Genomic DNA, 15,218 nt, shown 5'->3' on the forward strand with positions numbered 1-15,218 from the left:
ATGGTCGCCAACGATGTTGGAGACGTCAAGGAGTGGGCTATACATAAGCCACAGACAAGGCTTTTGTGGTGTTACAGTGTGGGCAGGTGTTTCTAGTCAATACAGAACTGCCCTACACTTTGTGAATGGTACAGTGACAAGCCCATACTACTTGAATAACATAATTAATCCAGTCATTGTGCCTCTGCATTTACAACACAGGCCTAATTTCATCTTCAGGAATGACAATGCACCAGCTCATCCAGGTTGCAACATTAGGGAACTGCTGCTGGAGTCTGGGGTAACTCAAATGCAGTGGCCTGCACTTTCTCCGGACCTGAATCCTATTGAAAATCTATGGGATCAGCTGAGTCATTGTGTAGAGGCTCGTAACGCTGTACCCCAGAACCTCAATGACCTTAAGGGCCACCTTCAAGAAAGTGGGATGCCATGCCTCAGCAGAAAATAAGTCGACTTGTGAACAGAATGAGACATGGTTTTCAAGCTGTAATTTATGCTCAAGGCCACATGACAAGTTTTTGAGGCATTGACATTTTTTGTGGGGGTATACCCACCACTGTTGCTGGCTTTTGTATTGTAATGGTAATTTTAAGTACTGATTGGTTCTCCCCTTTAATTCTGTTTAATACTGTGTGTAATAGTTTATAAGTTTTCCTTGTAATGAAGTAGGTTAGAGATTGTACCCATTACCCATTGTGTTCATAAGACAACATTCCTGAGTGATCTCAGAGACATGCCTGCTGCACACTGGAGGATGGGCAAACAGTTTTAAATTCTGTGACACACATTCCCTCAGGAGACTCTATTGAAGACTTCATCCTCGGTAGGATGTACAGTAAATGTGACTTGCTCTATCTCTTGTATACCCTGGGGTGTTGGTCATGTGTTATAATGTGGAAGACAGCCATGGTTTATAGCATGATCAACAGAGTCTCCCCCCCCATTTAGGCTAGTGATCGTTATTTACTTTTTATTATTCTGCATGTGATTTGTTTGTGTTATCGTATATTTAATCACACTTAGTAAATATACTTATTCACTTAGCCTGCATAAGCTTATTCATTCTCAAATCTTTAGAATTCACGTTATGTTACAGCTTTTGTTTCAATAAATTGTTTGAGATTAAGTAATTACCATTGTATGCGTCTACTTAAATGCCCTACATTCATGATATCACTGAAGTGTGAAATTTTCCATAAATTACACCTGAAAGCCAAATATCCCTAACTTATTGTGACTTGTATATGTAGTCAGGTAACAGGCCGAGGTCAGGACAGGCAGAATACATGCTTAACCAAGAGACTAGTCTGGTGTAGCTGGTTCAGCTAGTTCAGGGAGGGCTTTTACTGGAAACAGGCAATGTGTTGGTTGGGTGCCTGTTCCCCAGGTTCCAGTCTGGGACTTGAGGCATGCTCATGTCCAGGGATCCTATTTAATCCTGCTACTGGATCTTAGGTGCGTCTCAGTCTGGAGGAAAGGCAGACAGTGTGAGGTAACACTGTCAGAGTGTGCTACGACTGCTGGACCCGGCTGCAATTCAGATATACTGGCTGTACTGATATGAAAAGCCTAAATAAAGAGGACTTTTGATTAACGGTTTGCCTGTGGCAACGTGTTGTATTGTCATCCCCTTGTCTTCCCTTTGTTTCTATTCCTTTACCTATCCTCACTTGTTGTTTTGAGTATGGTGTGTGATGTTCAGAGTGTTTGTATGTCATTTTGTGTTCCATGTCTGGTCTATTTGGTGTTTGTAGTCCAGCATGGTTGTTTGACATTTCCCCTGTTTGTCTGTTCCTCCGGAAGGGGGTCCCTGGGGTTCCCCGGAGGCGGACCTACAACTCAGTTAAGCAGCGCTGTCTGGGTCCGCCATGCATCTTGCCGCATGGTGGTCCAGGCAGTTACTACTGCTTCTGTGTTTGGTGTTTGTACTGAGTCCAGATTTGTGTGTTTGGGCTTTAGTGATTTTCACAGGATCCAGTGGTTGTGGTGCGGACGTCTCGTTCCTTTTAGTTGTGGGCAGGTAAGTGAAGTTGTGGTCCTGTGGTCTGTTGTCATTCTGCCACAGGACACTTACCTGTCGAGTTTGTCCCCTGCTTACTGTATGGTCCCCTCCTTGCACCTAGGCCTGCTGGAGATTCCAGTTCATCCATGTTGTGGATGAACTGGTCATCTCCCTTTCCTAACCTTTACCCCAGGGATCATCAGGGCCAGTTAGGGTCCGAGGTTCCGGTGAATGAGCCTTCCTACCATCTGGGTTTGCTCATGTGGTTAGGAGGTCAGGGCGAGGATTAGGGACGCTATAGGAGGTTACCTGCTTCCTGATTCCAGCATCCAGGCCTAGTTTATTTCCTTTATTCCCTGCAATGTACGGTGGGGGGCTCCCCCTACTCCCCACCATGACACGTACACCATGGGATTTCCGTAGCATACATACAAAGCATTAAGCAAAATGCTACCAGAATTCTGCCGCAATATGTTCTAAAAAAAAGGCAAACATGCTTCCCACCACATTTATTAAGCCGTAGGATACCAGAACCGTACATGTATGGCACTGGAAACTGGGACAGAAATCCCAGCGCCGTACAGGAGCTGCGCCTGCCCAATCAGCTGCAGGGGTCCGGCACATCTGTAACAACCTGCTCTATAAAAATATCACATTATGTGCCCCCTCAGATGAATTTAGTAAAAATAAAATAATATAAAAACTATGCCAAAACAGCCATTATTTTCACCTTTCCTCACAAAAAGTTTAATACCAAGTGATCAAAAAGTCTTATGTATCCAAAAATGGTACCAATCAAACCGTCACCTCCTCCCACAAAAAATGACCCCCCACATAAGACAATCACTTAAAAAATAAAAAACAATGGCACCTATAAACCTATCCATCAAAATCTGGACTGCAAAAGTCCTGCCATGTGCTCCCATGTACCACCACATATGGGGTGTTGCCGTATTCAGGAGAAAAATGGTAACAAATTATGGGGTGCTTTTTCTCCTATTACCCCTTTGTGAAAATGAAAAATTTGGGGCTAAAGCAACATTTTTCATTTTTACAGCCAAGTGTTTCCAAATTCCGTAAAACACTTTGGGGGTCAAAGTGCTCAGTACCCCCCTTAATATATTATTTAAGGGGTGTAGTTTCTAAAATGGAGTCACTTTTTGAGGGTTTCCACTGTAGGGGTATGTTAGGGTCTCTTCAGGGTCTCTTCAAATACAAAATTGTGCCTATAAACTATTCTAGCGAAATATGCCTCCAAAATCCATATGGCGCTCCTTTCCTTCTGACCACTGCCATGTGCCCATAGATCAGTTTACTGCCACATATGGGGTATTTCTGTAAACTGCAGAGTCAGAGTAATATTGAGGTTTATTTTGCTGTTAAACCTTGCTGTGTTGCAAGAAAAAAATGATTAACATAGAAAATCTACCAAAAAAGTGAAATTTTGAAATTTCACCTCCATTTTCCTTTAATTCTTGTGGAACACCTCAATGGTTAACAAAGTTGGTAACATTAGTTTTGAATAAATTGAGGGGTGCAGTTTCTAAAATGAGGTCATTTATGGATGGTTAACATTACGTAAGCCCCTCAAAATCACTTTGTAACTGAAATGGTGCTTAAAAAAATGGTTTTGGAAATTTTGTTGAAAATTTGAAAAAATAGCTTCTAAACTCCTAAACCTTCTAATGTCCTAAAAAAATAAAATGACATTTACAAAATTATGCCAAGATAAAGTATACATATGGGGAATGTTGATTGATAACCATTTTATGTGGTATTACTTATCTGTCTTAAGAGAAATTAAAATTTTGAAAATTGTGAATTTTTTAAGTTTTTGGTAAATTTTGGATTATTTTACCAATAAAGGTGAAATATATTGACTCAAATTTACTACTATCATGAAGTACAATGTGTCACTAGAAAACATTCTCAGAATGGCTTGGATAAGTAAAAGTGTTCCAAAGTTATTACCACATAAATTGACACGTGTCAGATTTGCAAAAATTGGCCTGGGATTTAAGGTGAAAAGTGGCCAGATACTGAAAGGGTTAATGTTTTAGACAATTTTTTTTAACCTTTTTTGAGATAGTGTAGCATAAGATGCAACAGTATGCACCAAAAAAGTGCCAGTATTTTGGCACAAAATTCTGGCATAAAGAAAGCTATTGTGATGGACCAGACAATCTAAAGGTGCCCCAGATTTAATATCCAGCATCAATTTTCACATTCTAAATCTACCGGTGTAAAGGTGTAGTTGATTACCCAATGAAAGGCCGAAATGCTTGTTCATCAGGTAAGAGGATCGGTCATTTAGTCACCTAAATCATCGTTTGCCGGCAGCAGATTGTGCTGTCGAACAGCACTCTGCTACCGGCAAACAATCATTCTGTATGAGTACGAGTGATGGCATTCCTCTTCATACTGTGGAGGAGATTGCTGCATTTAATTAAGGCACTCTCCTTCCCTGACGGGCAGGTGATTGTCGGGTAGGAACGCTTTCTTTCCCACAATCGTCTGCTCAATTGAGCACTGTAAGGAGGCCTTTAGAAGGTCTAGAATACATTTTCACTGTCTGTAAATTAGACAGGATTAGTAAATCTTCCCCTATGTTTTCTGTGGTGAATGATCTGAATTGTTCAGGTAAACAAAATGTCTCTTACAAATTGTAGCAAACAAATAAATAAACACATTCTCCCACCTTCTTCTCGCATCTGCTCATATTTTCTCTTAGCAATGTATCTCCTCCAAGCTTTCTGGATAGTTCTGGCAAAGGAATCAAACTTCCTTTCTCTCATTTCCTCCAATAAGAACAACTACACAGAGAGGGGAAGAGTAAATTCATTAATAGACACATAGGGAAATTTAGCATACGGGCTATATTACATACTGTATATGTTAGTGTGTACCTTGATTTAATAATGTTTCAGGCTGCAATCATCATTCATTTTCACACCTTATAATGTACAGTTTAGAGCCTGTTCCTAGTTGCAGACTTTTCTCTTATGAGTGTACAGTATACCTCCAAGTACTACTTGATAGATGTAAGGTCTGTGTTCAGGATTCCTCTGTCTTTTGTGTGTTTCTACCTTATCTATATTTATGACATTTTTAAAATATATGACATTGTTAAAACATAACTTTAAATGGTGGACTTCAACTCCTCTTAGTTTGAATGAGCGGCTTAATTTTAGCTGCTTTATTTAAACCTTAGTTGTGAAACTACCAGGCATCATAATCATATGTATGGCTCATATCCCTTCAAATCCCCTAAATGCTCCCCACCTCTCCCTTCTCCCTTCTATTATGTAGAGATGGGACAAGCAATATCTGAGGGAGATTACACTGATTACCCATCCCGACATGATTTGATCACTTATTTGTTACTGGTGATATACCTGGGGCACGCCAGTGGGCGGCACTCCTTCACCAGGCAAGAATCTAATTCAACTCAAGGAGGAAGCGGCGTCCGGCCAGGCTGCCTGCAACTACCACTAGTACCACCAATGGTGAGAGGGTATTAACATTACTTCTCCTTATTACCAGCCTTGTCCACTGGCCATAGGTGACCTAGGTGATAGGCAATCCATGCCCTGCAGTTCCTTTTTTGATTAGCCTAGTCCACTGGCTTTAGGCTCTCTAATGAACTCCTCTATATATCTAATTTTGGGAGGGTTTTAATGGCCTCTCTGAGCATCTACATGAGAGTCCCATAATTCCTGTATTTTAAGTACTTTTAGTAGGTTACACACCTAACCTACAATGTGTGTTTGGAGAGGTATAATTAGGGACAACTTAGGGACTTGGCCGTTCTAGGGTCAGGTTCCAGACAGGGTTGCCCCTATCGGGACAGATGCTTTGTGTTTGTGAGGCAAGGTTAACTAGACCCTATCCCCCACTATCCTTTTAGGGTATAACAGGGAAATTGTCAACACCTGCTCTCATCATCCGAAGCTTCACCCGCTAAGTGCATCCTTATTTTGTGACCATACTGTGGAATAGACTATATTGTGATTTATATTTAGAACCTTGCTTTGTAACGTTGCACCATTTGTTCAAATTTTGTATAGGGAGGGAGGGAGCTGCCATCGGGTATTAGGTATCGCCGCTTCCGTAACAACCTGCTCTATAAAAATATCACATGAGATGGCCCCTCAGGTGAATGCTGTAAAAAAAAATACAAAAATCAATTCCAAAGCAGCCATTTTTTTCACCTTGCCTTACAAAAAGTGTAAGCAAGCAATCAAAAAGTCTTATGTACCCCAAAATGGTACCAATGGAAAAGTCACCTGATCCCGCAAAAAAATGAGCCCCTACATAAGACAATCACTCAAAAAATAAAAACCAATGGCACTTGTAAACCAATCCATCAAAATCTGCTTCAAAAGCTATATGGGGCTACTTCCCTTCTGAATCCTGCCATGTGCCCCCCAGCAGTTTACCACCACATATGGGGTGTTGCCGTATTCAGAAGAAAATGGGTAACAAATTATGGGGTGCTTTTTCTCCTGTTACCCCTTGTGAAATGTAAAAAAATGAGGCTAAAGCAACATTTTATTGGAGGAAATTAAACTTTTCATTTTTACAGCCAAGCGTTTCCAAATTCCCTAAAATGCTTAGGGGGTCAAAGTGCTCAGTAACCCCTTAATCTATTCTTTAAGGGGTGTAGTTCCCAAAATGAGGTCACTTTTTGAGGGTTTCCACTGTAGGGGTATGTCAGGGTCTATTAAATACAAAATGGTGCCTAAAAAAACATTCTAGCAAGTTTCCAAAATCCATATGGCGCTCCTTTCCTTCTGACCAGTGCCACGTGCCCATAGACCACCACATATGGGGTATTGTAACCACCACATATGGGTCTGTAAACTGCAGAATCAGAGGTTTATTTTGCTGTTAATCCTTGCTGTGCTGCAAGAAAAAAATGATTAACATAAAAAATCTACCAAAACAATGAAATTTTGAAATTTCACCTCCATTTTCCTTTAATTCTTGTAAAACACCTCAAGGGTTAAAATTTGTAACATCAGTTTTGAATAATTTGAGGGGTGTAATTTCTAAAATGGGGTCATTCATGGGTGGTTTCCATTACAAAAGCCCCTCAAAATCGCTTTATAACTGAATTGCTTAAAAAAATGGTTTTAGAAATTTTGTTGAAAATTTGAAAAATTGTTTCTAAACTTCTAGGCCTTCTAACGTCCTAAAGAAATAAAATTACATTTACAAAATTATGCCAAAATAAAGAAGACATATGGGGAATGTTCATTGATAACTAGGGTTGAGCGAACTGCAAAGTTCGGGTACCCGGACACGAACCCGGACTTTTTCACAGAAGTTTGGGTTCGGTATTCGGGTGATTTTATTATTTTCCGTTATAACATGGTTATAACGGAAAATAATAGCATTCTTAAGACAGAATGCTAAATGAAATGGCCATGGAGGGGTTAAAAATAATAAAAAAACATCACCTCATCCACTTGATCGCGCAGCCTTGATCTCGCAGGTCTTCTTTCTTCAGGACCTGCGAAAGGACCTGCGATGACATCACCGCAGGTGCTGCTGAATGAAGAAAGAAGTTCCTGAAGAAAGAAGACCTGTGCAATCAAGGCTGCGCGAGCAAGTGGATGAGGTGAGTTTTTTAAAATTATTTTTAACCTCTCCATGGCCATTTTATTTAGCATTCTGTTTTAAGAATGCTATTATTTTCCATTATAACCATGTTATAACCCAAAATAATAAAGTTCGGGTCCCCATTGATTTTAATGGGGTCCGGGTTCGGGGTCAAGTTCAGGTCAAATTCGGGTCCCGAACCCGAACTTTGACCTGAAGTTCGGCCGAGCCTGGCGAACCCGAACTTCCACGGGTTCGCTCATTCCTATTGATAACTATTTTATGAGGTATAACTATCTGTCTTAAAAATAGAGAAAATCTAATTTTGAAAATTGTGAATTTTTCCAAATTTTTGGTAAATTTTGGATTCTTTTATAAATAAAGGTGAAATATATATCAAATTTACCATTGTCATGAAGTACAATGTGTCACGAGAAAACAATCTCAGAACGGCTTGGATAAGAAAAAGCGTTCCAAAGTTATTAGCACACAAAGTGACACATGTCAGATTTGCAAAAATTGGCCTGGGATTTAAGGTGAAAAGTGGCCAGATACTGAAAGGGTTAACCTTTTTTGAGATAGTGTGGCATAAGATGCAACAGTGTACACCAAAAAAGTGCCAGCATTTTGGCATAAAATTCTGGCATAAAGAAAACCATCTTATTGGAGGGGAGGGAATGACATCGCACATATGTCCAGATTGGAGTCTAAAAGAATATTTGATTTGGATACCTTGATCCCAAGAGGCTTAAATGCCAAAATAGAATTATTTGGTTTTCTATAGATTCTGTGGTGGTCTATCTGGGACATGACATCGGAGTCAGGCTGTCTATCAGCACTCCGATCTTCCCTCCTCGTTATTCCACCACCCCCTGTTTCTACTTTTAAGATTTTTCCCAAGGATTTTCCCTACATTGTCATCAATTAACGTCTCCATTGCATCTACTATTATAAGATCAAGTTGAAAAATATGATATAAGATATGCATTTATATAGGGTAAGTTTTTTGCTTGAAATCGATGATGAGAATATAGTGATCTAGAGTTAGAGGAGACCTGACCATCGGTTCCTTAGTCTATGTAGAGTAAATTGATGCGATTTTTTTCAAAAAACACATAAAAAACGCACAGATACCGCAGGTCTGTATGCATTTTTTTTATGTCTGTTATGTGTTTATGATCTGGGTCTCTCTCCCAATTTATAGATATATTTTCATAAAGCATGCATTTTTTTATATGTTTTCTGGATGTATTTGTAGTGTTTTGCCAACCACATACATGGATTTTAGATAACCACAAGTTGGAAGCAAGTATTAGAAGTAATGGGGCTTTTATAGTGTACAAGCCCCTTTTGATGCAACCGTATTCTTAGTAATATTTACTGCCGTCCTGGAATCCAGTTCCAGTCAGGATCCAATGTCCACCTATTGATGATCTCTCACTGTCCCAGCAATCATTGTTCCACAGCTTCTGTACTTTATAAAAGGGAGCTCTTTAATACTCACTGTTCAACCACTGAGGAAGGGGACGTTTTAACCCCGAAAATGCGTCTGGTAATGAACAGTGAGAGATTCAAATAGAGCCGATACGGCCCCATATAATACATCCACTTTGCGGACATTCATGCTATTCCAGACTGATATTGATGGATACAATTGCTGAATTCCAACGTCTAGTGTTTAGAACCCAGATCTCTTCTAGCTCCTGAGTCACGTGGGATGCTACGGGGAGAACTGCGGACCACGTGGGACGTTGCGTAGGTCCTTGCAGCACAGAGGAATAACAATATTTTCCAGTCTCCCGGATGGCTCTAGTGGAGAGGATCCTTTGCAAGACGAAACAGCTTCCACCAACGAGGATTGGTAAAGGACCGTGTGCACTATATCCCCTTGCAGTATATAACTATACAGCAGAAAGGCCATTGATCCAGGCCTATCTAGTAAATAGGGACTGGTGTAACTGTTCATTGTCCTCCTGGTGGATAAAGCACATATAAGAACAAGTGATGTTTTAACCACCTATAGTTGGATAGAGGATTGTGTCCTTAAACACAGAAACACATTCCTTTCATCTGGACTGCCCTATCCAGCAATCCTGATATAAATGCACATTCGGCAATGGTTGCATATATATTTTATATTCTATTCTATTGCTTTTATTTTTTTTTATTGTATATTTCTTCAGCATCGTGTGGATAGAAGGCTTAATTATTTGTAGCAAAAGTGTTTAGTGGCCTATTTCAGTACAGAAAGAAAAATATATACCCACTTCACTGGTGCATTTTCTGTTGTGAAAGCGTCTAGTGGCCTATTTCAGTACAAAAAGAAAAATATTTTTGTCGTTTTTAGGGGTGTTTTATTTGCTTTTCATTTATTTAGTTCAGCTAAAACTATGTCAGACAGAGAAGTGCCAGGTCATGCAGAGGAGTGGCAAAGCATAAATGTTTGGCGCAAGCAGAGGTCGCAGCAGAGTAGGGGGAAATGGCAGCAGGAGTCGCAGCGAGAGGCCTGAGCTCCCGGTTTCATCGAGTGGTCGTGTCTTGACCAGCAACCCAGCGGTTCTTGATTAGTTAAAACAGCCATCCACTTCATCCCAAGTGACATCAGACACCCCCAGCCAACAGTCGTGGGTTCGTCAGACACAACCCTTAGTTGGCATGGCCCGAGAGCAGGCCCTGTGCCCTTACCTGTCCTCAACCTGCCTCTGTCCTTTTCTGTTCGCTCACCGCGAGAAGTATTATATGCTGTAGGCTCATCTCCACTTTTCAGCGAGGAAGAGCTACTAGAGGACAGTCAGAAGCTACTGCCCAGCCAAGATCTGGAGGAGACATCCGCCGCTTCCTCCACTAGGCGGGCAAGTAGTGATGAGGAGAGTGGTCTGGGAGGTAGTGTTGTGAGCAGTCAGGCTCCTGATCCAAAGACCGTTGAGGAGGACATCAGTGATGTGCAGACACTACTCGATGATGAAGCCAATTGCACTTGGGAGCCGGGTGCAGAAGGGGCTTCATCATCATCAGGAGAAGAGGGTGGCAGTTTGCCTGTGAGGCAGCGGGTGAGCCGGCAAGGTGGTAGCATGGCTGGGAGTCAGCATGATGGCAGCAGTGGGAGGTCGGGAGCCAAATGTGCCCGGGGTAGACCACCTGCTTCGCAGCAGCCTACCTGCCTGGGAAGTAGTGGTGCAGGGGTTCACGGAGGCAGCGGCGGTAGCAGTCAGTCTGTGCAGACTGTTGGGGGGAAAATCACCTACTCGGCGTTGTGACAGTTTTTTGTTAAGCCGCCGGAGGAGGTTAACATGGCCATATGTAGAATTTGTGGGCAGAAGGTGAAGCATGGCCAGGGTGCCAATGTTGACACCACGATCCTGCATCAACACATTCAGCGTCAGCTTAAAGTGGTCTGGGAGAACCGTGGCTCCGATTTGGTGGTCCAGCCTGCTTCAGCAACCGCTGCATCACCCAGTGGCACACACCCGGTTTCAGGCAGTCAAGGCTCCACCACCTCAGCCAAAAGGAAATATCTGTCATTCCCATCTTCTGCTGGTCCAGATGCTCCTGCTCCTTCTTCTCGTCAGTCATTCTGTCAGCAATCAATCACTGAAGCGATTGCCAAGAGACAGCAGTATCCGTGCACGCATCCAACGGCGCAGAAGCTGAATGTGCTCCTGTCCAAGTTGCTGGTTCTGCAGTCCCTCCCTTTCCAAGTGGTGGACTCTGCACCTTTCAGAGAACTGATGGCTTGTGCCGAGCCAAGGTGAAGAATCCCAAGCTATAATTTCTTTGCCAAAAAGGCAGTACCAGCCCTACACAAATATGTAGAACAGAAGGTGAGCCAGTCCTTCAGCCTGTCGGTGTCTGCCAAAGTTTACGGCAGTGCCGACGCGTGGAGCTGTAACTACGGTCAGGGACAGTACATGTCCTTTACGGCCCACTGGGTGAATGTGGTTCCTGCACAGCCACACGAGCAACTTGGCCAGGTTACGCTGCTTCCGTCTCCACGTTGTTAAGCAATTGGTCCTGCGACAATGTCCGCCTCTGCCTCCTCATCCTCCACCATGTCCTCAGCCTCCACTGCAGGGACAAGTCACAATGCCCCTCCAGCATACAACATGTGCAGGGCAAGGCGGTGTCACGCTGTTCTGCACCTCGTTTCCCTGGGCGAACGGAGTCACACTGAGGAGGAACTGTTCGCGTCGTTTGTCAAGAAATCAAATCCTGGCTTTCTCGCTGACAACTCAAAATCTGAACCATGGTGACCGACAACGGGAAGAACATTGTGTCGGTGCTGTGTCAAGGAAGGCTGAGCCATGCGCCCTGCATGGCAAACGTGTTCAATCTGGTTGTCAAGCGGTTCCTGAAATCTTCCACCGATCTGCAAGACATCCTAAAAATGACCAGGAAACTTTGCATGCACTTCAGCCTCTCGTACACCGCAAAGCACACCCTCCTTGAGCTGCAGTGGCAGAACGGCATCCCGCAACATAGGTTGATGGAATTCCACCCTCCATAAGTTAAACCGACTATACGAAAGACCATAAACAATTTCTTGATGATACAGGTGTACAGAGGTAGTCCCCTGTGTAACCTAGATGTTAGCCAGTGGCAGCTCATGCGTGACACCTGCCGTTTGCTCAGACCCTTTGAGGAAGCCATGTTATTTGTCAGTCACCAGGAATACACGATAAACAACGTCATTCCACTGCTTCATGTCCTGGAACAGATGGTGGTAACAATGGCTGGTTAGGGGACTGGAGACATGGTGCCTAGATCTCATGGCCACATGAGCTGCCACGGGGTTCCGAAGGTGCACTCGGTCCCCCATTGCCCGCAGAACTGTTGCTTAGCTTTTGGAATGAGGTTCTGTGTTTGACCTCATTCCCAGGGCGGCTTTACTAGCTGGGTGGCTCCCTGCTCCTAGTCTGCCTTGAGCGCCGAGCTGATCACTCGGTGTTCGACTGGTTGGTCTGTTGGTCATGTGACGCTGGCCACGTCACATGACCCTCACTCCCCACTATAAATACAGGCAGCCTGCTGGCTACAGGTTGCCTGTTAATTTCTAGGTTCCTGGCTATTTGTTGGACTACTGAATATTTACCTGATCCTGTTCCCTGACGATCCTCTGCCTGCTCCTCCTGTACTGCGCATACATCCTGGTATTGTGACCTCGGCTCCCACCTGACTACTCTCTTTGGACTCCTCTTGTACTTCGCTACTCTCCTGGTATTTGACCCCGGCTTCTCCTGACCATTCTTTGCTTAATCCGTTGTACTGCGTAGCTCTCTTGGTTCTGACCCGGTCCGTTCATGTTCCGTATTTTGTCTTGTCTGTCTTCCCTGCACATATCCTAAGTTAGGGACTGCCGTCCAGTTGTCCCCTGTCATCAGGACTCGTGAGGCAAGTAGCAGAGAAACTACGACATAGGGAATAGGGAGCTGTTGGCCATTAAATGGGCATTTGAGGAGTGGAGACATTTTTTGGAGGGGGCAAGGCATCGAGTAACTGTTGTCACTGACCATAAAAACCTAATGTTTCTCGAGTCCGCTAAGAGGTTGAATCCCCGACAAGCCCAATGGGCTCTGTTTTTTACCCGTTTTGATTTCTCCATTACGTTCAGGCCGGGAAGTAAAAATGTGAAGGCAGACGCATTATCGCGGAGCTTCCATGCTTTTCAACCCACTGAGACGCCGCCTGAATCCATCCTACCAGCAAACATCTTCTTAGCGGCTCTAACCCAGGATATCTCGGCTCGCATTAAGGCTGAACAACATCTGGCACCGGCATCCACCCCAACAGATAAGTTGTTTGTTCCCGTACAATTTCGTCTCCAGCTGTTGAGTGAGTGTCACGATTCTGCCTTTTGTGGACATCCGGGTATTGAGGGCACTAAGGATCTGGTTTCTAGATCTTATTGGTGGCCCACTCTGACCAAGGATGTCAAGTCCTACGTGTCAGCCTGTGAGGTTTGTGCCAGGTCTAAGACACCTAGGACTCGCCCTGCTGGTAACCTACGACCCCTACCCATTCCCAGTAGACCCTGGTCCCATATCTCGATGGACTTTATAACTGACCTACCGCTGGCGGAGGGTAAGACTGTGGTTTGGGTAGTGGTCGATAGGTTTAGCAAGATGGTTCATTTCATTCCCCTGTCTAAACTTCCGAATGCTAAAACCCTGGCGTCTATTTTTGTGAGAGAGATTGTTCGTTTACATGGCATCCCGGAAAATATTGTTTCGGACAGGGGTGTGCAGTTTGTGTCCAAATTCTGGAGGGCCTTCTGTCAAAGATGTAAAATTTCATTGTCTTTTTCTTCCGCCTACCATCCTGAGAGTAATGGGCAGACTGAACGCCTTAATCAGTCTGTGGAACAATTCCTGAGGTTGTATGTTGCTGATGACTAGAGTTGAGCGAACACCTGGATGTTCGGGTTCGACGAGTTCGGCCGAACTTTCGAAAAATGTTCGGGTTCGGGATCCGAACTCGACCCGAACTTCATCCCGAACCCGAACCCCATAGAAGTCAATGGGGACCCAAACTTTTGGGCACTAAAAAGGCTGTAAAACACACCCGGAAAGGGCTAGAGGGCTGCAAAAGGCAGCAAAATGTAGTTAAATCCCCTGCAAACAAATGTAGATAGGGAAATGATGAGTTAACATAAAATAAATAAAAATTAAACAATATTAATTGGAGTGAGGTCCCATAGCACAGAATCAGGCTTCAAGTCACCCACCAATGGAGAAGGTCACTTACTATTATTTTGACCACAGCACCCAGACAAAGGAGAGAGGTCCCACAGCAGAGAACCAGGCATCATATCACCCACCACAGGAGTAGGCCACCATTTAGTTACTTTGACCCCTACACCCAGACGGAGGAGAGAGGTTACACAGCAGAGAATCAGGCATTTAGATCACCCACCACAGGAGTAGGCCACCATTGAATCAGACCCCGGCAACCATGTCAGATGGCACAAGCATAAGCTTTATATCAATCAGCACAGGAGAAGGCGACTTTGAAAGACTTTGACCCCTACACCCAGATGGAGGAGAGAGGTTTCACAGCAGAGAATCAGGCATCATATCAACCACCACAGGAGAAGCCACCATTTAGTTACTTTGACCCCTGCACCCAGGAAGAGGAGAGAGGCACCACAGCACATATTCTGGCATCATATCAGCCACCACAGGAGAAGCCACCATTGAGTTACTTTGACCCCCGCACCCAGGAAGAGGAGAGAGGCACCACAGCACATATTCTGGCATCATATCAGCCACCACAGGAGAAGCCACCATTGAGTTACTTTGACCCCCGCACCCAGGAAGAGGAGAGAGGCACCACAGCACATATTCTGGCATCATATCAGCCACCACAGGAGAAGCCACCATTGAGTTACTTTGACCCCTGCACCCAGGAAGAGGAGAGAGGCCCCACAGCACATATTCTGGCATCATATCAGCCACCACAGGAGAAGCCACCATTTAGTTACTTTGACCCCTTCACCCAAACAGAGGAGAGAGGTTCCACATCAGAGAATCAGGCATCATATCAACCACCACAGGAGTAGGCCCCAATTTAATGGGACCCCGGCAACCATGTCAGATGGCACAACCATCAGCTTCAT

The 15,218-nt window shown here is 43.9% G+C and overlaps 1 protein-coding gene across 3 annotated transcripts in view; it reads right to left on the reverse strand.

Annotated features, from left to right (window-relative positions):
- Positions 1–15,218, reverse strand: part of MYO1F (myosin IF) — a 1,016,322-nt gene that overhangs the window by 196,304 nt on the left and 804,800 nt on the right. For all 3 annotated transcript variants that reach the window (XM_040417777.1, XM_040417776.1, XM_040417775.1), the window contains one exon: positions 4,701–4,815. In XM_040417777.1, coding sequence (XP_040273711.1) covers positions 4,701–4,815 — 115 coding nt within the window. The remainder of the gene's footprint in view (positions 1–4,700; positions 4,816–15,218) is intronic.

Source organism: Bufo bufo, chromosome 2 (assembly GCF_905171765.1).
Source record: "Bufo bufo chromosome 2, aBufBuf1.1, whole genome shotgun sequence".
NCBI lineage: Eukaryota > Metazoa > Chordata > Amphibia > Anura > Bufonidae > Bufo > Bufo bufo.